Here is a 22179-nt window from a genome sequence, read left to right as displayed (position 1 = left end):
GTAAATTTTCCCAATTCCGTAACCTCCACTCCCATGAAAAATGTTTGTGGTGCATCTGCTGGCACCTGTACAAAGTACAGTTGAGATGACTCATTTATGAGTTTTTAAGAAACCACGGTGACTAATGTAGACAGACATGATCGCCCAAAGGCCCCTGAAGCATGCACTGTGAGGAAGTGAAAAACGGGAATACAGAAGCCAGCTGGGTATCAAGGAGTGATATAATTGGAGCTCGGCTGCCAAGGTCACATTGGACTTGTTGCTAAAAAAGCAAGGATGTTATCTGTGATGGCATGAGCTCCAGAAACTGAGATGGGGGAGGGGCCAGGATATGAAACCCTCCTGGTTCCCAGCCAGGCAGGCACCATGGAAGCCCGAATGGTGCCAGCTGGAGCTTCTTATCCCCTGTATCTTCTGTACCTTGTATCATCTGTCCCTCTTCCATTTGCGTCTTCCGTTCATTCTCTCCTTCCTCATCTCCTGACAATGTAAAGCTGGTTCAGCATCGGAGGCTGGCACGTTGCGCTTCCCTTCATTTGTGCCAAGACCCCTGTTCATCTCCTGTGTGCTGTCGAAGATGCTCCACTCAGATACGTGCAGGCTCCGGCGCAGGAAGTCTCCCTGTCTGAGCACGCACGCCCCGGCTGCTTGGTTAGCAGGGGCCTTCGTTGAGCACTAATTGAGTGGAGGACTGAAATGCTAAAACCTCCTAACTGCCTTTACTGGTAGATTGAAAAACTTTGAGCCAAAATCATAAGGTGGGAATTTGGAGTAAAATAGAAGGGTGTCTTGAAGAGCAGTTGGGGTGCATTGCATCCTAGCCCAGCTCAGGGCTGGTTTCTCATCTTATTGTCTCTCTTGCCTTTATCGCAGAAGGGAAAACGTTTATTTTTTCCTTCATCTCACTCTGACACTTGCCCTGCTCAGCCTGCGGCTGTCTCCACACTGACCCTACGGGGAAGAGGTTGTCCTTGTAGGAGCTCTTTGCAGTGGAGGGTGTCACTGGTGCGGTTTTGCATGACTTGGCACTTTTGGGGAAGGTTCTTGCTACCCCAGCTCTGGCTGCCTCGGCAGTGCCCTCCCTTCCCGCGCTGGGGCCTAGCTCATCTCCCCTGTCCTTGGCTTTTTCTGTTGATCCCTCATGGCATTGCAGCCTCCTCCCCACCTCTGCCCTTCTTCCTTCGTCCCCTGCCACTTATTATACCGACTGTAGGCCCCTTAAGAATTCTCCGTTTTGTCCCCCTTTTCTGAAGATCAGCACATTCAGCATTACACAAACTTCTGTGTGATTTCACTTGACTTTTGAAGTCCCTAAAACCACGTTTTTATGTGAGTTGAGCCATCTCTAGGAGTTTCCGGGGATTCTCTCTTTTCATTTATGAATATGTTTATATTTTTTAACCCCAAAGTGATGTTGTCATGGATTCTGTTGGCACTGATGGGAGACTAAGATTACAGATATTTGCTGGTATCACAAACTCAATGGGCTTCCTGATTTTCTCTCCCTTATTTCCTAAAGCCTCAGTGACCTGCTGGTACGTATCTCAGTCACCACATCAAGTAACCAATCTGCAAACACTTCTCGCTGCACAGCGCATGGGTACCCTTCTGAGTCAGTCTAAAAGAACGGTTACTGTTTGTTAATTGGAAATACTGTTCAATATCTCCCATTTGCTAGGCACCTAGGGATACAGACGTGAGCGAGATCGGAAGACACAGTTCCTGCTCTCATGAGCGTATTACAGCTTGCTGTCCAGTAGGTAAAGCATAGGGGCAATACATAATTTAGGGTGGTGTGACATTATAGAGGACCCGAAAAACTGACTGAGGAATTTAGACTTGTTTTGATGGGAAATTAACAGCTGCTGGAGGTTGTAAGCGAAGAGAAACAAACATTTCTATTAAAATTTACCAATAAATATTGAGCATTATTTGCAAGACATAGAAAGGACACCAAGTGCTTATTTTTATGACCTTAGGATCGCGCCATGACAGCAAGGCAAAAACACACACACACACACACACACACGACAGCACATGTGAGCGTCAGATACACAGTAAGGGAAGCACCTTAGGAATAGAAGGGGCCAAGATCATTTCGTTCAATTCAGCCAACATGAACTGACACTTACGTTTGCTGTGCTTGGAGCTGGGGCTACAAACATGAATTAGACCATCCCTAATAGGAGCTCATCAGTTACCTTAAATTGCAGTACAAAAGGAATACTTAGGCAAACCAAGGAATACTAAGGAAGAAGGTATTCATTTTGCTGGGAAGGGGGGAGGAGGTTGAGAGGGCTTCTTGGAAGGGATGGACAGGCTTGGGCAGGGTGCTGAAGGATCGGTAGTAATGTATCTGGCCGATGGGGCGAAGCGGGCATGAGCAAGGTAGGCAGAGGGAGAGCTTGAGCCTAGACGTAAGATGTGAGGTGGCCTAGCACAGCTTAGTAAGTAAGGGGAGAGGATCAATTCCAAAGATAAAGAAAGCGATAGGAGATGGGGCATGAGTGACATAGTCCAAATTGTGTTTTAGAAATCATCGTAATGACGTGGGTTGGGCAGGAGTGAGGCTGGAACCAGTTAGGATAGAATTATAATATTCCAGGTGAGAGACAAGGAGGCTTTAAGGCTGTGACAGTGGGAGGGGCCACAGGGAACAGATCTGAGAGAGACAAAGGGAATGCCATCAACAGGACTTGGCGACTGGGTGTGGAGGGAGTTGAGTATGAGGCGTGTGGAAGGAATAAGCTCATAGCGGAAAGGTTACAAGTTCAGTTTGGGCCAAGTTGAGTGAGGGGGAAACATCCAGTTGCAACCCGAGCTAAGGAGAGAGTTTGAGGCTGGACCAAAATGTTGGGGAGTCATCAACATGTACGTTGATGGTTAAAACCATGGAAATGGATGTGATCACTTGTGGAGTGCGTCTAGCCCAGGGAGCTATGGCCTGGGGGGGTCAGGGAAGTTCTGGAATGTGCCGAGGAACTGGGGGGTTGAGATTCTGTGTACCAGTATATTAGATAAGCTCGGGACATATCAAGCAAAGTAGAAGGGTTCATATAGGGAAATTAGGGAGCCTCTGAAACCAGGTTATGGGGGGAACCTCGAATTGTGGCTAAGGAGGCTGTACTTGTTTTTTCTGAAACCGTGAAAGAATTTCTAATGAATGTGATGTCTTAGGGTGGGTGATTGATTCGGTAGTGGTGCTCAGCATAGATTGGGAGAGAAACCAAAGACAGGTGGACTGGTGGAGGTGGCTGTTGTCAGATGCCCTCTGTGAGGCGACAGTGGCTTGGATAAAGCAGGAAAAGAAATAAAGGGATACATAGGAGTCAGTTCAAGGAAGGATGCACAGACCATGCCTGGAAGTTACGGCGAGGGGAAGGCATTTTGCACTGCTGACTGGGATGCTGGGCTGTGTGGTTCTCTGGCCCCTGATAAGTATTATGTACTATTTATTGAGCGGATACATGGTGGTACTAGTGACGGAAATGGAAGAGTCCTAAGAAATGCTGGACTTGGAAAGAAGGTGGGAAATTCAAGCTTGATCGTGTGGGGCATTCCAAGTGGAGCTATCTAACAGGTGAGAAGCAAGGGCGTACACCTAGGGAGGCAGATCATTTCAGCTCATGAAGTATTTAGGAGCTGTGTACAAGAGGAATACAGCTGAGCAAGATATCTTACAGGTGACAGCAAGAGGCAGAATCAAAACATGCAAATTATTGGGTTGTTGGAAAAGTCATGACACATTTTTGCAACGAAAAACAGAAAAAATACGTCATGACTTTTCCGACAGCCCAATACAATGAGGCAGAACATGGTAAACGTTAAGGAAAAAGGTGGCTGTAAAGCATGACAAGGATTCAGAAGAAGAGAAGTGTCCTCTGACGGGGGGGGGGGGGGGAACAGGCAAGTCTCCTGTGAGGTGAGGCAGTGGCCTTTTGCTGGGCAGGAGGCAGGCGGCAGGAGGAACGAGAAGGTCGGAGGGCCATGAACCAAGGGCCCCTCAGGGGTGGCCCGTCTGGACACCAGCTCAGCAGGATTAGCTCAGATGTGTGGGCTTTCTAGGAGATTCACTATGAAGTGGAAGGGCTGAGTGGGGAGGATGGAATGGAGATCCTGGGAGGAGACTCCTTCCCCTTTAAAATGAATGCCCATCGCTTTTGGGCCTGAGGGCATCTCCGGCGCTGGCGGCCGGTGGCATCGGGCCTCTGCCATCCAAGGGCCCACGGAAGAGGACACGTGTGTTTTGTGTCTTTCTTTGGCTCCTCATCCTCAGGCTCAGCCTACCCTGCCTGACTCCTGAAGCTTGTGGGGAGAGGCTCTGAGAGCTCACACTGTACTTAGAATGACCCAGGGCAGGCTTTATAGGAACGTTCCTCAAAAGAGCAACCAGTTTCTTCTTTAAGGCCACAGGATCTTCAGGGAGATCAGGGACGGCAGGGAGAGGAGTGGCTGAGGTCATTTTATAATATTTATTTGCATATATTACAGGAGACATTTCAAACATTATGCGTAAGAAACAGAAGGCTACTGTATTCTGAATATATCCTATATCCCTTAGAAAAACATGTGCAAACATCTCAAATCCGGACATGGGTACAAATTTTAGACTGTGAAAATATAAATGCTACACTCTGTGTATTGCTTAACGGATTAAAAAAGAATGGTTATATGTGTATGGCCATGGATGAGAGAAAGATAGCTACGTTTTGTTGAGAACTCATCGTCTCTTTAGAGCTTTGAGACCTTCACTGGTGGGTAAACGAGGAGGCTCTGAACACACTGGTTATTAAATGTTAACGTGGCATTAACTGTGGTTGGAACCTGGCTCCAGAGTAACATGCAAGTATTAGTTCTCAGATCACCTGAGCCCGTGGACTTGATTGAGCCTAACAGGACAGAGAGGAGCCTTAAGTACCAGCTGATGAGACTGGCTTGGCTGTTTCAGAGCATTAAGTACTTTTCTATATACAGCTGAGAGTTTCTCCCGTGCATAGGTGAAATGCATTTAGTAAATGTGTCAGGTGGACTTTCAATTACTAACGAAACCAGTCTTTAACACTAGCTGAGCATCTGCTATGTCCCAGGCACATATTAAGAGCTTTACAGAAGTCATCTTATTTAATCTTCCCAAGCATCCTGTAATGTAGACATTTTTTCTCCTCACTTTAAAGAGTAGGAAACTGAGGCATACAGAGGTCCCCTAGCTAGTAAGTAAGTCGTGTTTCGGAGGCTGGAACCCTGGCAGAGCCCAGGCAGGACCCGGTGAGTCTTAACCGTTAGGCCAGATGGCCTGGCACACGTGAAACTGCCTTGGATTCGAACAGATGGGAAGCTTATCAAAAACATGTATTTATCCTAGTGACCTCATAGGTCACTGAATATGTAGGAAATGCTGTGGCACCAAAGACTCAAATACTTTAGTATAAATTAGTTTACCTTTCAGCAGCTTCATAGTTTGAAAAGTCTCCATTCCACTGAACAGAGCTGCGTTCTCAACTTTGGTTTAAGCCAAATGCTCTCAATAATGAACAAAGCTGCTTAGGCCAATTCTAGGAAAAAATAACACTTTCACATCCAGCATGGTGCAGTCTGAAAAGCTGGCGCCTTTGCTGGCTGTGGTTTCTCTTACACGGAACTACTGACATCACAGAACCATGGAGGGGCTCCTTCCAGTCCCCAAAGGTACAAAACCACCCTGGGATCAGGAGTTTGCCTCCGCGGAGCACACAAGCCACGCAGACGCACCAGCTGGGAGGGCTGTTTCTTCTGCCCTGTAGCTGGCTCAGGCCCGGGCTCCTGCCGAGTGTGTGCAAGCAAATGCCGTCCTTGGCGCTCTCCCGGGAAACCCAGAATTTTGGCTTTACACCCAATCTGACAAGAAAGGATTTTTTTTCCCCTTCAAACCATTGCCAGGGCGATGAATTCTCATCTGCCACACATCCGGAGTGAAATCTGGAAAACCCAGTGCAGCTTTTGAAGAAGCTGCTACAGGGCATTTTAGCAGCAAATTCTCAAGTATGAAAGGGCCATTGATAGGGCAAGTGAAGCTTGTGAGGCCCTTTTAAAAATGTGTGTGTGTTTGTTACCCAAGTAATGGATGTCCACTGTGGAAAACTAAGAAAACATAGATAAGAAAAAAAGATAAAGCCCCTTCATGAGATCCTGTTTTGTTGTACACTAAATCTTGTTTAATATAAAAGGGTACAGGGGAGCAAACTGAAGAAACCATCTGGACAAAAGTTGCTATCCTTTTTTCCATTAGAATGTTTAGGGAAGGTAACTGGTCTATACCTCCCTCCTTTTTAAAACAGTCAGCATTATACTAGGCTGTCGGAAAAGTCATGACTCATTTTTGCAACGAAAAACATAGAAAAATACGTCATGACTTTTCCAACAACCCAATAGAAAATTACAATTAAACTGTGCACGCAGTCTTGCAGAAATAACAGTTGTCAGATTTCCCTAAGCTGGTGAGGTTTCTTTCTTGGTGCATGGCTGGGGCACCTAGCCCCGCTGCTGATCACCCTGGAGTCAGATGATATCTATGCCAAAAACTCTCTCTGTGCTCTCTTTCTCAGACACCAAACGGACTGCTTCTGACCCCGAGTCCACTGCTGTCCAGCATTCATTTCTGGAGCAGCCTTAGTCCAGTTGCTCCACTGAGTCCTGCCCGGCTGCAAGGGCCTAACACGCTGTTCCAGGTGAGCATTTGCAAAGGAACTTTTAAACACTGAACTTCTAAGGGATGAATGTGTTCCCCAATCAGTTCTGCAGAGGCAACAGTGTGTTCTGTCCTACGTTTGGTTAAAATGTTGTTTTCCAAGGGTGTTGATGTTAATGGAGCTGCATTCAAAAACAGCCATTTTCATGATGTAGAAATGGAGTTCTCGCGCCAGGTATCTATAAACAGAACAGTTCGTGCTTGAAGTGTTCTAGAATTGTCATTGGCTATGAAAACTGGAAATTTATTAAGGCAAACTTAAAGAATTGTATTTGATAAAATCTCATAAAAGACTAAAATATTAAATATTGGTCAGTAGTGACATTATTTAAAGTGAAAAATAATAGTGAACAACTTTTCTATACTGTAATAGAAGAATTATCTGTAAATTCCATGAGTCAAGTTCTCCTTGTTCCAATAATAAAAAAGGAGTATCTGGGGCATTTGTTTAAAAATTAAGTCTTAGCTGCTATATCTCGCCAAAATCCCAGATAAACACGTTCATTATTCATTCACACACTAAAATCTTGCAGTAGCATCACTTGGTGTCATGTGGAAATCACTATTTCCTCAAAGAGAACCAAAGATTGTTAACTTACCGACCAAGATGTTACTGTGAGTGTGGAATAGAAAGGATCCCGGGGACAGGAATGAGAGAAAGCTGGATAAAGTATAAGCTGGATAAAGTATAAACTCCCTCTTTACCTGTCTAATTCTAGCCTCATCGGTCTCATCCACCCTGCAGCCTAAAACCACCCCCAGTGTGACTCACTCCAAGCTACTTGTATGTAGTTCTTCTGCTCCTGTTGCATCTAGCACTTGCCACTTTGTGTTATGATGGTCTGTTCCATCTGGCAATGTCCCCCACTAGACTGTGGGCCCTCCCAAGGCCGGAACTGTATCTGTTCGCTGTGATGTGCCCCCAGCATCAAGCACATTGCTTGGTACACAAACGATGCTCAGCAATTATCACTGACTGACTGAATTAATGGATGCCTAACAATCTGCCAAGAGATGTAGAAGAAAGTGTTAAAAAGATCAAGTCTCCATGCTTTTTTGAGTTGGTCGTTTTGCTTGTTAAGGTTACTATTTACCTCCTCTGTGCAAGGAGCTGTGCATGGTGGGATTTAGGGTCTTGAAGAAGGGTAGAGCTGGGCAGGTTTTGATTGCTATCTTGCTTCTCTGGTTTCCTAGCAGTGGAGGTGGGGTGTCACGATGTCGCTATATCCCTGGAGTAATCAGGTTTCTCTTCCTGGCCCTTCTTCCCATCACAAGAAACTGAGCTATGGTCATGCACAGCCAACATGTTGGTGCTTAGCCATTTTAACTCAGCAGGTAAACAAAAGCTGAGCAAATGTAGTAGAAAAGTCTTAGATTAGCAGTCTCTTGATGGAAAGCGCAAAGACCTCATTTCCTGAAAGTCTCCAGATTGGAGCAGCAGTATTCTCGTGTCAGAGCTCCTGAGCTGAGCAGAAAGGCGCTGTGTGGTGTGTATGTACAGTAAGCTCCAAGGCAGAAGGGACTGCGCTACTCCTATAATCCTAGGATCTAACATCGGGCCTCTGTTGGGTTCAGAGATACTTGTGAATAAAAAAAGGATGCTCACTTCCCTCCTTCCTGGAAATCCTGCCACCTGATTGGTGCAGGGCTTGGTGACCTCCCAAAGAGGCTATGGAGAACTATCGCTTAGGAGTTCTTTGGCACACCTGCCTTAGCTACTAAACCTTTCCCAGCCTGTTATTCCCCACAGCAAGGCTGGTTCACGTCCACAGTGATTCCACAGGTTATCCTATCAGGAACTCTCGGGGTTAGGAGATGTATATATCCTTTCCTCTTTAGTCACGACTAAACTAGTGATTCTCCAAGTTAGTATGCAACAGAGTCAGCTGGAGGGTGTGATAAAATACCGATTAATACCGATTGCTGGCCCCACCCCCAGAGCTCCTGATTGGGCAGAAGGGCTGGGGTAGGGTCGGATGATAGCATTCATTCAAGTTCCTAGTGATGCTGCTTCTCCAGGAACCACACTTTGAGAACCAGCGCAGACCAGTCACTCCCAATTTACATTTAGAATTCTGCAGAAGAAATTGCTGCATTTAAAAGCTACCTGCTCACAATTTTAACTTCACAGAATAGGCCTGTCCTCTCTCCTGGAACCATTCAAAATACAACTCTGGGGGGGAAAAAAAATGCAACCATGTTTGGATGGCCCTCCTTTGTGATTGGGATCCATGAGACTAAAGAAAAACCTTTTAAAACTCTTAAAATATTACTCTTCCTATGATAAGAGCATGTTAGTGTGGTTAAAATTGAAATTAGGAGTTTTGAAAATAGTAAATAACGAAACATGGTAAAAGGGATGATACTTTTTTGGGGCAGAATTTTAACAAGAGTTTATTTGAACCAAACTGATGATACATGCTGAGGAGCAAGATCTCAAATGCTGCCTATACTTTCATTTTTAAAACTAGGCATTTCAAATGATGGATTTTCAAAATTCAGATGAGTGTCAACAGTGCCCCTTTTCAACTAAAGAAAATAATTTCCTTTAAAAATAACAACAAACCTCTTTCACATGGTATAAATATGTTAGAGGAAGAAAAAAAACACAGTAAATTTTAAATGATGCTGGCAAATTTCAAATTGTGACTGAAAAAGATCAGAAATCCTGAGGGTTCACAGAGTTGAATTTTTGCACAGAAGGTCCCCTGATAGAATTGTTATGGCAAGTTATAGCAGAAACTGAAGAATTTAAGGGAAGGAGAGAGACAGTATTAAGCCTTTCTGGGAGAGGGTATGCTTTGTAATCGAGAGTGTGTTAGAGAGAGAGGACAAAGACACTGTGCTAAATCTAAAAATACAACCATGATTTAGAAAGACAGTGAGATCAGTTTCAACTGGGCGGTTTGGCATTTTCAGTTTGTCTAAAGGATGTCTGTTCCACTTTTGAAACAGATGTTGATCAAATTTGGAATAAGCCTTAGTAGGTACAAATATATCTTAAAACAAGATGGAGCCAATTAAGTTTTCAATTGAGAATGTTTTCTGTAATTTTTAGTTCAACAAATCTAACTCAGCAGATATTTGTAGTGCTCTGAGGCAGGGAATGTAGGGTTATAGAACAGGAGTGTAAACAAATTCCTAGACGAACCCAACAGTAACGGCTCTTTCTAGCTGGGGACTGGACAAAAGCTCCAAGGAAGTGGCACCTGAGCTGAGCTAAGAAGGGCCAGGATTTCAGCAAAGAATAAAGCACATTGTAGATGAATGGATCTGCACGATTTGTGTGTGGAAGTGCACAGTCTAGTCTGTTCACGAAGGTATTGGGTGATAGGAGATCAGACTGGAAAAGCAGCTGCGCGTCTTGAATAGTATGCTGAGGACTTTCCACCTTACTCTCTTATTAAGTGATAACCATGGAAGGCTTTTTAGGCTGGAGATGGTGTGATGACATCTCTGTCTTAGAAAGATATTGCCGGTATCAGTGCGGACGAAGGACTGAAGAGAAAGCATGAGAGGCTGGGAGGTGTGAGGAAATTTACACTCCAAATACTGAGGGAAGAATCATCTTTTAGATTAGAACAGTGGAAACGGAGATGAAGAGTTTTAGTTGGGTTTAAGGAGTAAACAGGTAATGGAAAGTAGGAAGAGGCTAAGATTACTAAATGATTAAAGATTACTAAATGATTAAAAGACTGGAAATGTTATTAAGAACAATAGTTAACATTTATTGAGAGCTCCTTACTGTATGCCAGCCATTGATCTAAGTACTTTTTGTGGCTTCTCATTTAATACTCCCAATAGTTCTATTCGAAAAGGTAAGGAAACTAAGGCCCAGAGGTGTTGCTTCAGTTTACCCAAGATCCCATGTTAAGAAGTAGCCGAGCTCTGGGTCAAGGTCAGGGTTGTACTCACTCCTAACCACCGCGATCCCTGACTTAAGAATGAGCACAGAAGAGCAGGTCTTGTGGGGAAGGCAGTGGTGGGTATGTGTAACAACAGGAAATGACTGTTGGGTCCAGGACAGGAGAAAGGCAGGCTGAGGACAAGTTTGGGGAATGGGGTTTGGGGCGGAGGAGGGCAGTCAGAGCCAATAAAGATGACTAGGACACATACCAAAAAAGCCAGGCTAACCAAAGAAACTGATAACCGCATGTATAAGAAATAAAGAGCAAAGGGCAGCAATCAATGTATGACAATCTATTAAAAAGGAGACTAAACCAAAAGCTAATTCTTTTGAAAATACCAATACGATATATAAAACCAAAATAAGAGAAGATACAAATAAACTAAAACAATGAAAATGGAAAGCCTGCCCTTCTTCCAGTCTTCAGTCTAACTTAATGGGAACAGTGGGTAGGAGCACGGACCTGAAATAAGAGTATAAGCTACATGCAAACATTTTATAACCCAGCTGAAATGGATGAAATGCTATAAAAAGATGAAAATTCCAAAGTGTTAGAAAAGAAACAAAAACCTACCATATACCAATAACCATTACAAAAACTGGAACAGTAATTAAAGAGCACACCCCCTGCCCCACCAACCCTTGCCAAAAATAATTGGGCAGTTTGGTACAGAAAACACAGTATCTTTCCATTGGACAGTTTAAAACTTGGCTTTACTGCTTATTAGCTATGACCTTTAGTCTATCAGAACGTACTTGAACTGTTTTCTCCTTTATAAAATGGAGATAACCAAATTGACCTTACAGGCTCTAGATATCAAATGAAATGACAACCACTGATAAACGGTAAGGCACTAGAGACATAACAGTTACTAAAATAGCTTGAAAATTACAAAAATATATTTGTTCTACAAATATTTATTGTACTTCTAACATGTAACATGCTCTGTAGTTTGATATTCAGTAAAATGAAGTTTAATATTTAATTTAGCTAGACTAAATAGGAATTAAACTAGAAGACAGCCCAGCAGATCATTCTGACACGTATCATCCTAGACAAAGAAAATCTAGTTGTAAATAATCATGTATTAAAAGTCAATCTTTAATCTTGTTCATTTGGGAGTACAGCTTCTGTATTCCTTTCAGACCTGCAAGTTATCAAAGCATATAGCTTTATCCTATTTATTGTCATAGTTAACAATACAGAAGAAATTAACTTTATTTTTCAAGTTGTGTCATGAATGGGTGATCTCTCTATTAAGTTTGATGTTAGCATTTTAGAGTACTTTCTCAGCCCCCAAACATTCTTGCTTTGTAAATCTTTTAAGATAAAGACATTTCTCATTCTGATGGCGAATTTCAAAATATAGTATTAGAAATTACTGAGTCACATGTGAAGGTTTTTCAAATTTTTTTCCTTAATATTTAAAGCAAATGAGCACTCTAAGTAGTTTGGAACCTTTCAAAAATGGTAAAAGAGCGCAAAGATGGTGCCAACTTGGGCCAGTGAAGCAACGTCCTCCACAACTAGACTGAAGAACAAAAACGACAGCAACTTGTCTGTTCCCCTTCCCGCAATTCCCCAGCACTGTTCCCATCCCCCCAATTCCCCAATAAAAATCTTAAAAAACAAAACAAAACATACTTTAGCAACATATAAAGTACATATTCTTTTCTAGTATCCTAGGTATATAAAATAATAGGGACGTTTCCTGGGCCTTATCCTCTGTTTGCTGTATGTAATCTTGATTTCATTGTTGTCTTCCAATTACTCATTCTGTAAAATAATTTACAACTTAACCTGTATCACAGGGATAATGACAACTGATCCACTATGGTCTGTCTAGGAATGTAAAGAACTCACGTTCTTCCCAATGAATTTGCAATAATTATTTTAAAAACCTTTTGTCCCCTACAGTTCCCAACACTGCTTAATGGCCACATGCCGGTGCCAATCCCCAATTTGGACAGAGCTGCTTCTCCAGTACTGCTTTCTTCGAACTCTCAGAAGTCCTGATGACATCTGGCTACAATTAAAGACTCATTAACTGATGAAACAAATTTGTCCCCATGGGCTAGTTTACCTGTGTCATGAGAAGGACTTTGTGAAACCCTCTGTTAATTTGGTTTGCACTTTTCATAACATGGACATTATGTTAGCATTTTTAAAACTTTTTTTTATATTCAAGTATATATGAAAATCTGTTTTGCATTAAGTGAATTTTAATGTTTGTTTTTATATCCTCTTAGCTCTTAAGTGTTGAACACTGTTGACAGTGAAGAACTTTTCTTAATGGTTTTCAGTGTAACTAATAAGGATGTGAAGCTTTTCTCCCTGTATTCTATGTATGCTGAACTGTGCTTATATACACTATAACCAGCTGTGCCTTCCTTTGCATTTAGTTTAATGTAAATGATTTATATATTTTTTAGTATTAAGAGAAAATGTTTGAAAGACAAAAATTAGTGTCAAACAGCTCTCTAGTAGAATTTCATTATTTTTCACAAGTAGGCAATATGAAAGCATATTCATATTACTTTTTCTTTTTTGCTTTCAATTATAATTGTCTTAGAACCTCTTTTGAACTGAAATTCAATAAATGTAACGTCCATATAAGAAACTAAGCCATATTTAGACAATAAACATTCACAAAAGAAAATGTTCTAAAGTGCATTTTTAAAAAAGTAAACTTTGAAAGGCTAGTTTCCTAGCTGTTCACAATCTTTTAGACTCCCCGCAAACAAAAAACCTGAGATGGGAAAGCTATCTCAAGTTTACTCTATCCATACCCATAGAATATTTCCTAGGTTAACATATTCTTATTTCAAAAAATTAGCCCTGGTTCTCCCCATTTTCCATAGAGAATCATACTCCTCTGATACATTTCATGTATCATTATGAGTTAAGGTTTCTCTAAACCGCTGGAACTATAATTAACATTTAAAAATGCTATGCTTGGGAAGAGGCTCACGGACTGGTGATGAATACACAACAACAAAGAAACAATTTTGTACCACCAGGTATCTTCATGTGTATAGGTATAGCCTTGCTTGTGGGAATTGAGACGTTAGATTACTAAGCTTATGGTGAGAATGAAGGAAATCTGATACAACAAATATAAAATTCTTCAGGAACCACATCATTGTGGAACTGAACTGATTACATAACGATTTGGAACACTCAGCAGTAAGTTCTTTTGTGTAGTGTAGTTTAGAGCAGTGATAACAGAGACATGTTTTCTATTCCTTCAAAAAATCAGCAGGTAACACTCTAAGACATTGTTCTGTATGTTTAGTAGGAAGGTTCTAATGTAGAGAACTGGAAAGGGCTGAGTGCTTTCAATTCAAGATCAGGGTAATTACCATCCTTAACTATAAGGAACAGAAATCACTTTGAAATGTGGCTGAATAATTAATTGATCCAAATCAGGCATTAAATAGCAGGGATTATATTATGAGAAGGGTTTTGTAAAAAAATAAAGCTTATTAAAAACACCAACATTTCTTGAATTTACAAAAACTGTAAAATTTTTGTTATGATACTCACAATTTTGTGAGTATCAATTGGAACTGAATATCTCTATGTGTGCAGATTATGTATACCCTTATCCAGAGAAAAATCGAAACATTCTAGTATGCATCTCTGAATACAATGCAATGGGACTGATTCTAAAATCCACAAAAAGACACTACTATCACTCCCTCATGGGCTAAGTATGATTCTGTACTGAAATAGCTGGTCCAGCTGATATTTACCAAATGTAAAATGTTAGAGCTAGAAGAGCCTTTGAGAATGTGTCCCATCACCCTTTTCAGATAAGGACAACTGCACAGAAGCCAGGAGTTGCCTAAGGCCACACAGCTCATGGAAGGTAAGACAATGATTGGTGCTCAGTCCAGTTCTGCTTCTCTGTGCTTAGCTATAAGGAACTACTGGTCCAAAACTAATATGTTAAGTAGAAAAAAACAGATAAAGAGCGTTTAAAAAAATCAGTCAGAGAACGCACCCCAAACACAAGATAATTACAGAGAAACTAAAAGGGAAGTTAATGTGCAAAAATCTCAACGCAAAATATTTTAAAATGTAAATGGTAACTGAAAATATATCTATATATGACTATCTGATTCTGGTATTCCCTTCCTCCAAATATTATGATTAGCATATACTCTAGCTCCATTTACTATAAATGGAAAAATACCATCATTTTTGATGGCTCAAAAAACCCACTATAACACAAATAGAGAACTGGAGGTATTGAAGTATAACCCTTATAGCTCTGCCTCATTCTATGTGTGGTGGTTGTTTTTTTTTTATCAACTCTTTTAGTCAGAAAATAAGTTTCAAATAACATAATAACTTTTTTCTTCCTTTTTATATGTCTACTTGATCAGTGTTAAACTGCTATGGCTAAAGTTTTATAGAACTGTTATAACGTAAACATTGGTCTCTTTGTACACATCTTTTCTATGATTGCAAATCTTGATTCACTTTCATATATGTATCATTTTTACTGTTATATTATTTTTGTTCAATAAATACTTTGTAATAAAAGGTGTGAGGAGCAAGGCAAGTGGGATGGTTTACTTACATTTACTTGGGATAATCCAAATTGCATTTTTCCATATGGGTACAGGTTAGAAAATGACTCTTGTCATCTAGCCTTAAATGTGGTATATCAGAACATGCTATGTATATATATAATCTGCTTTAAACAGATATTTAAGTAAACAAATATAATTATTGAGATTGAATTGGAGAGAAGGGAATGGGTTTAAAAAGTGTACACTGATCTTCTAAATCTTTAAGTTTTATCATTTGTTCTGTATTGAGATGATGGGGGAGGTGAGGAAGAAGGGAAAAAATTACCATTTATTCTTTTAGCCACAACTAATATCATATTCAACGGTGAAAGAAAGCTTTCCACCTAATATCAGAAACAAGATAAGGATACCTTCTGTTGCCACTTCTATTCAACATAGTACTGAAAGTCCCAGCCAGAGCAATTAGGCAAAACTAAATAAATAAGTAAGTAAATAAATATAAATAAATAGATGGCATCGTACTTAAAAAGAAAGAAATAAAACTATATTTACAGATGATATGTCTTACATGTAGAAAACCTAAAGAATCCACAAAAGAACCCTGTTAAAGAGTTAATAAATTCAGCAAAGTTGTAGGATGTAAAATCTACATATAAAAATCACTTATATTTCTACACACTAGCAATGAAAAATTTGAAAAAAATTAAAACAATTCCACCTACAATATCATGAAAAAGAATAAAATACTTAAGGATTGAATTTAATCAAGGAGGCACTGAACACTGCTGAAACATTGCTGAAAGAAATGAAAGACATCCCACATTCAAGGTTTGTTAAAATCGCAATTCTACCCATTGACCCACAGTTTCAATGCAATTCCTATCAAAACCCCAATAGCACTTTTTTTCCCCCAAAACAGAAAAATTTCATCCTAAATTTTATATGGCATTTCAAGTGACCTGAATAGCCAAAACAATCTTATAAAAGAACAAAGTTGGAGGACTCACACCTCTTGATTTCAAAACTAACAACGCTATAAGTAATCAAAACGCTGTGGTACAGGCAGGACGGAGCTGGAGCCCAACAGAACAGAAAGAAGAGCCCCAATAGACCCTCACACCTACAGTCAACTGATCTCCAGCAAGGGTGCCAAGACCTTGGAAAAAGCCAACAAACAGTGCTGTGAAAACTAGATGCTCACATGCAAAGAATGAAGTTGGACCCTTACTTTTACACCATATACAAAAATTAACTCAAAATGGCTCAAGGCCTTAAATGTAAGCACACTTTAAAAGTATAAAACTCTTAAAACGGGAAAATATTCACGACCTTGGGTTTGGCAATACTTTCTTAAATATGCCACCAAGAGCTGAGGCCACAAAAGAAAAATAGATAGACTGGACTTCATTAAACTTAAAACTTGTATGTATCAAAATGATACTATCAAGAAAATGAAAGACAACCCCACAGAGTGGAAGAAATCACAATCCTATACCTCATAAGGGTCTAACATCTAGAATATATAAAGAACTCCTACAACTTAACAACAAAAAGACATTAATTTTTTAAATGGGCAAAGGACTTGAACGGACATTTCTCCAAAGCAGATACAAATAGCCAACAAGCACATAAAAAGACGCTCAATATCTTTAGTCATCAGGGAAATGAAAATTAAAACCACAAGATACCACTTCACACCTATCAGAATGAATAAAAAAAAAAAAAGGAAAACAAGTGTTGGTGCTGAGGAGGAGAAACTGGAACTCATATTACCATTGGGTATGTAAAATAGCGCAGTAGCTATGGAAAACAGTTTGGTTGTTCCTCAAAAAGTCACACAGAAATTACTGAATGACCCAACAACTACTAGGTATATATAAACCCAGAGAATTGAAAAGGACTGAAACAGGTGCTTGTATACCAATGTTCATAGCAGCATATTCATAATCAGTGGGGAAAACCCAGTGTCCATCAACAGATAAATGGATAAACAAAATGTATATTCATTTCACAATATTATTTAGCTGTGAAAAAAATGAAGCTTTAATACAAGCTACAATATGGATGAACCTTGAAAACATTATGCTGAGTGAAACAGGCCAGGCACAAAAGGACAAATATGGTACAATCCCACTTACATGAACTATCTAGAATAGGCAATTCAGAGACAAAAAAAGTATATGTAAGGTTACCAGGGACTGGGGGGGGGGGGGGGGGGGGGGGAAAATGGGAGCTTATTTTTTAAAAAGTACACAATTGTTTGGAGTGATTAAAAATTTGGAAATAGATAGTAGTAACTGCTGTACAATGTTGTGAATCTAATTAATGCCACTGAATTGTATGTTTACAACAGATAAATGGCTAATTTTATGTTATATACTATATAAATTACCACAATTAAAAAAAAATAGTAAAGACACACAAAAAACCCTGCATGAATTGTCTGGGGTCCAAAAGATAAATTATTTTAACATGTTAATAAGTCGACTTTCAAACATAAGCTGATAAAGCAGCAAATAAAAGGCAGCCACTCGGCTTCCATATACCTAGAGTGACATACTCCATATGTGTTAACAACATCACTTGGAAGGAAAACAAAAAAAGTCATCCTGTCTTACCTTTAAGAACCCTGTCAGTTTAAGACGAATCATTAAGTGTTCAAGGTTCAAAATTTCTCAGTTTCAATTCTCTTCATTGCAAAGTTTCCAGGACCTGAATGGCGCTCAAGTATCAAAAAAAAAGAAAAAAATACCAAATTCCTTAATAAAATGAGGAAACATTCCTAGGACTTCCTAGGAAGAAGAATTTTATATTACTGGAAATATTTCTTTACCTTTTATATACAAGAATGAAACTTATGAATGTGTCCGATTTGCAACAAATCAAATACATAATCTATGAAATAAAATTTATGACACTTATAATTGAGAATGCTGTCCTATAAAAACTACAGTACAGATTACTAAATGAATGGCCAGCACAAATATTAAATATTAACACACTGAGACTTCATTATCTTAAGAATGAGACCCATAAATGAAAATTATCCCATTCAGTATAGCCTTCTTCCCCTAGAAAGAACTGGGACTCGACAAAACCACATTTTAACAACATGAAGATTTTGTTATTATAAATTTCAAAACAAAATGGAGGAATTTCACATGATATTTATAACCTTCAAAGTAATACATGTCTGTCAGTTAGAAATAACAGCAGTTTGTTAGGCTACAGGGTTTAACATAAAACTAATTTACAAATGTGAAAAACAGTAGTGGTCCAATATTCACCATTACACATGAATCTGTTTCTTCCAGAAATTTTTTTTTAAAAAATTAAAATTTCAGTATTATGAAATATTAAAATAACACCCCAAACATGCCACAATCACTATTCACAAATAAAGTTAAAATGAAATATACAGAAATTCACTTAATACTGTTAAATAACAATAAACTACAAGATTTCCTGAACAGAAATGGTAGGACCCCTGAATGTTTTACAGTGAATGTCAGGAAAAAAATTAAGTTATGACTATTTTCATGATATATAAGCCAAAAATTTACATGATCATCTTAAAATATACCAATTAAGATTTGTAGTTTGTAAGATGCACTAAACAAATAGTCTTAAAAGTTAACACAAATGCTTAAAACACTGTTACCAACATCAAAGTGTGGCTATGATGTTCAAAGAGATGCATAATTAAAACTGTAATATTTACTATTTTGGGTAACAGATAATACTTACAATGCTTTAAAACAATCCTCTATAAGTTTTCACTTTTTTTATTTGTATTTATCATGGCTCATTTCAAAGACATATTACAGCTTTCAGCTGATTCCAAGTGAGTGCTATTAACACACACACATACAGCCCCCAAATGAAATAAATTGTTCCTCAATGAAGTATCATCCTTTCTAATAAAACTATTTAAAACGAACAGAAACAAGACCTCTCATGTTTGACTGGACTTGTATGGTTTTAACTAAATTAAAGCACAATGTAAAATAGGTAAGGTATTAGTATACAAATATCCAATAATATACAGTAAATATTTCTAAAATGAGGAAAGGTAAAAATAAATAATTTTGGTGCTTTAATTTACTGGTCTCTAACGTGAGATCTCCAAAATGTCAGGTATTCACTTGCTTGAATCAACTTCTGCATCACAGGCTTTCCTAAACATAATGTGCTTATCAATTTCTTAGCTATTCTATTTGCCAATGTTCAATTAAAAATGATATATTATAGATTATATAGCATGAACTTAGAGTGTTCAAGATGGCTCACTTATTTTACTGTTAAGCAAAGCTAAATTACATTCCAGGAAACACTGCAGTTTAATCTTAAAAACAAACGAACAAACAAAAAATGCAGCAGTAAAACAATTCGTGAGGAGAAACAGATGCATTCACATATAAGAAAGCCACTGCAACTTCTTCAGGCATTCAATTGTTGTGTTAAATAAACAGACAGTAGTTATTTAGCAGCATGATTCCGCAATAAATAATGCACTGTGTTTCTCAGTCCTGCACAAAAATTGCAGCTACAGTTACATCAACAGCTGTAACCTACTGGCTCTAACGGCAGAGAAGACCTTAAAACCAACTGTACAAAAAACTTGTCACACTGTGACAACGAATATAAAAACAATCTGTAGGTCTGAAATAAAAAGACTCCACTGTGAAGAGGACAGTGTAGACAAACGGAGATTCCAAGTCCACCAAAAGAAATAATTGCCTTCATTTCTGAGTCCTTGATTGATAAGAAAGGCTGGGGGCTGGGCTTGAAACCATGTTATCAGACTTAAAAGAGCATGCTCTGTCTTCTGTTCTTCCCATGTCCTAAAATATAAAGTCATTTTATGAGGCAGTTCAAGGTTCAGTTTTATCCCACATACAGTATTTGGTGACTCTAGGAAGCTAATGTTCCCACCAGCAAAAGCTAATATTCCATGGTAAGAGTGATCAGCACTCTCTTAAATGACCCTTTTGTTGACGGGGTCAGTCTATCGCTTCTATACTTCGAGGTGATGAACCTGATGACTAGGGAAGCACATGATGTGTCTTCTGCCTCAGGTACCAGGGATGGCGTATGCAGTGATCAAGCCAGGCCACTTGTAAAAGGTCTTTGTGCCATCTGCAGCTTTCAGGATCCCTGACTTGACTGAGTCAGATTTCTCTCTGAAGAATTACTGAGCTGCCCACATCATACAGAAAAGTGAGTACGTACAATGCTAAACATAACACAGTTGTGGAATGCACTGTACATTGGTTTTTACATCAATAATTTTACTGATCAATTTATAAACCAAAAACTTGGTTCCACGCAAAATTTCATGACCGACATGTGAAATGGTTTATGACAAACACACCTGTCTCTGGATAAGAAGAATTTCGAAAACCCGGGTCCTTTTGCAACTGAATCTCTTTCAAACTGAATATTGATACACCTAAAATGCATAGACAAAAATTATCAGGTGAAGGTTTAACATTATTAAAACAAATATAACCCAACCACAAATGTTTAAAAATGTATACTGATTAAACATGCAACATTTATGCTACATTTACAAGGTTATAGCCCTGCTAAAATATTTTCCCTTTTGTCCCAATGTTTTAAGAAAACTAAACAAAATAATCTCCCTTCAGAACCACCCCTCCCCCAAACTCTGCTGTAAATCTTGTGTGTCTGAGGACAATATACATTGTCTATTTCTAGGACTTATAGGAGTTGGGGGACTGAATCAAAATGTATTACTTGGTTTTTATTCTCTCTGTCCTTTTTCTCTCTCCTTATGATAGCATGAAGGTATCAGGCCCTCAAACTACCTTCAGTGTTTTAGAAAAGAACAAGGAATAGATTTGTACATAACTGTCTACCTCAGGGTTCAGCAAACCTTTGAGATGGGAGCCGCCAGGGGTCGGCAAACTGCGGCTTGTAAGCCACATGCGGCTTTTTGGGTATGTACATGTGGCTCTGAAGTAAAATTGAAAATGAAAATAAAACTATCATAGTTCATTTATAAAAATTTTAAAGAATATTATTCACATAATGGTGATTATGTAAAAATATATTTATGGCTCTCAAATAATTTTTAAATTGTTGTGAGGGATAGGATTGGTTCTTCCAGGGGTTGGCAAACTTTTTAGACGGAACGTACCCAAAGAGCCACATGTGGCTCGCGAGCTGCAGTTTATCAACCCCTGGTCTACCTCAAACTATGAAACTTGATATTAATAATGAAATGTAAGTATCATTTTTAAAAAACACTTGTAATCTATCTTTCTCATTTCCAATCTCTGCCAGAGAGGTGAGGTAGTCTGTCATTAAAAAATATCTAGTGAGTTCTAAGAGAAAAGTCTTAAAGATTCTTGACTCCAATTAGCAAACTTTGATGAATCAATATTGTCTTATAAATGAGAACGGGAAATTAATGAAAGCTTTTGGCAGCTCTGTTCCAAAATATTCTCCTAATTTCCCATTCACTTTACTCAATTTTAAAGTAAAATATTAATTTAAAAAAAAAAGGATGTTATGAGTAAAATCAAGCAGATACCTCAAGCATAGGCAACAGGCTATTTTAGTGACTAATAATATGCTCACCACTGTCATGGCGATAGTAAAGTCAGAGTGGCCACAGGAAAGGAAAATCATCTTTATATCTTGAAAAGGAAATCTACTTTCACAAGAAAACAATCTTATGTTTTGGTTGTGATTCATTCTTCTTTTCCTGAAATCCATTTTTAACAACTCCAAATCAAAGCAATCCAGACTGGGACTAATGACAATGTCTATCATCATAGAGCATTTTCCAACTTAGGTTCAATACGATTAATGACCCATGCCTAAGTACTATTGCTTTCTTACATAGTGGCAATGTACTCAAGAGTTAAAAGAAATAAATTAAACCTAGGAAAACAAGACATATCCTCCCTTCAAGGAACTCTGATCTAATTACAAGACGACTAGAATTTTAGGCTTAAAAACCAACAGCAATCTTTTT

At 39.1% G+C, this 22179-nt stretch overlaps 2 protein-coding genes across 3 annotated transcripts in view; one reads left to right on the top strand and one right to left on the bottom strand.

Annotated features, from left to right (window-relative positions):
* ELK3 (ETS transcription factor ELK3) overlaps window positions 1-15219 on the top strand; it is a 76217-nt gene extending 60998 nt beyond the window's left edge. The window contains exons 4-5 of the mRNA XM_019641677.1: window positions 6582-6704; window positions 12550-15219. Of these exons, the coding sequence (XP_019497222.1) occupies window positions 6582-6704; window positions 12550-12648 (222 nt within the window). The 3' untranslated portion in view covers window positions 12649-15219. The remainder of the gene's footprint in view (window positions 1-6581; window positions 6705-12549) is intronic.
* A 2398-nt stretch (window positions 15220-17617) lies between these two features.
* The window catches only part of CDK17 (cyclin dependent kinase 17), a 103711-nt gene continuing 99149 nt past the window's right edge, over window positions 17618-22179 (bottom strand). Inside the window, exons 16-17 of one of the 2 annotated variants that reach the window (XM_019641720.1) lie at window positions 20548-20625; window positions 17618-20017 (exon numbers count right to left, since the gene is read on the bottom strand). In XM_019641720.1, the coding sequence (XP_019497265.1) occupies window positions 19980-20017; window positions 20548-20625 (116 nt within the window). In that variant the 3' untranslated portion in view covers window positions 17618-19979. Of the gene's footprint in view, window positions 20373-20547; window positions 20626-22179 lie in introns of both variants that reach the window. The other variant, XM_019641721.1, reaches the window with a different exon arrangement.

The sequence above is a fragment of the Hipposideros armiger genome, unplaced genomic scaffold (genome assembly GCF_001890085.2).
Source record: "Hipposideros armiger isolate ML-2016 unplaced genomic scaffold, ASM189008v1 scaffold_63, whole genome shotgun sequence".
Lineage (NCBI taxonomy): Eukaryota > Metazoa > Chordata > Mammalia > Chiroptera > Hipposideridae > Hipposideros > Hipposideros armiger.
Note: the sequence above shows the minus strand (reverse complement) of the source record. Positions and strands in the feature narration are given on the sequence as shown.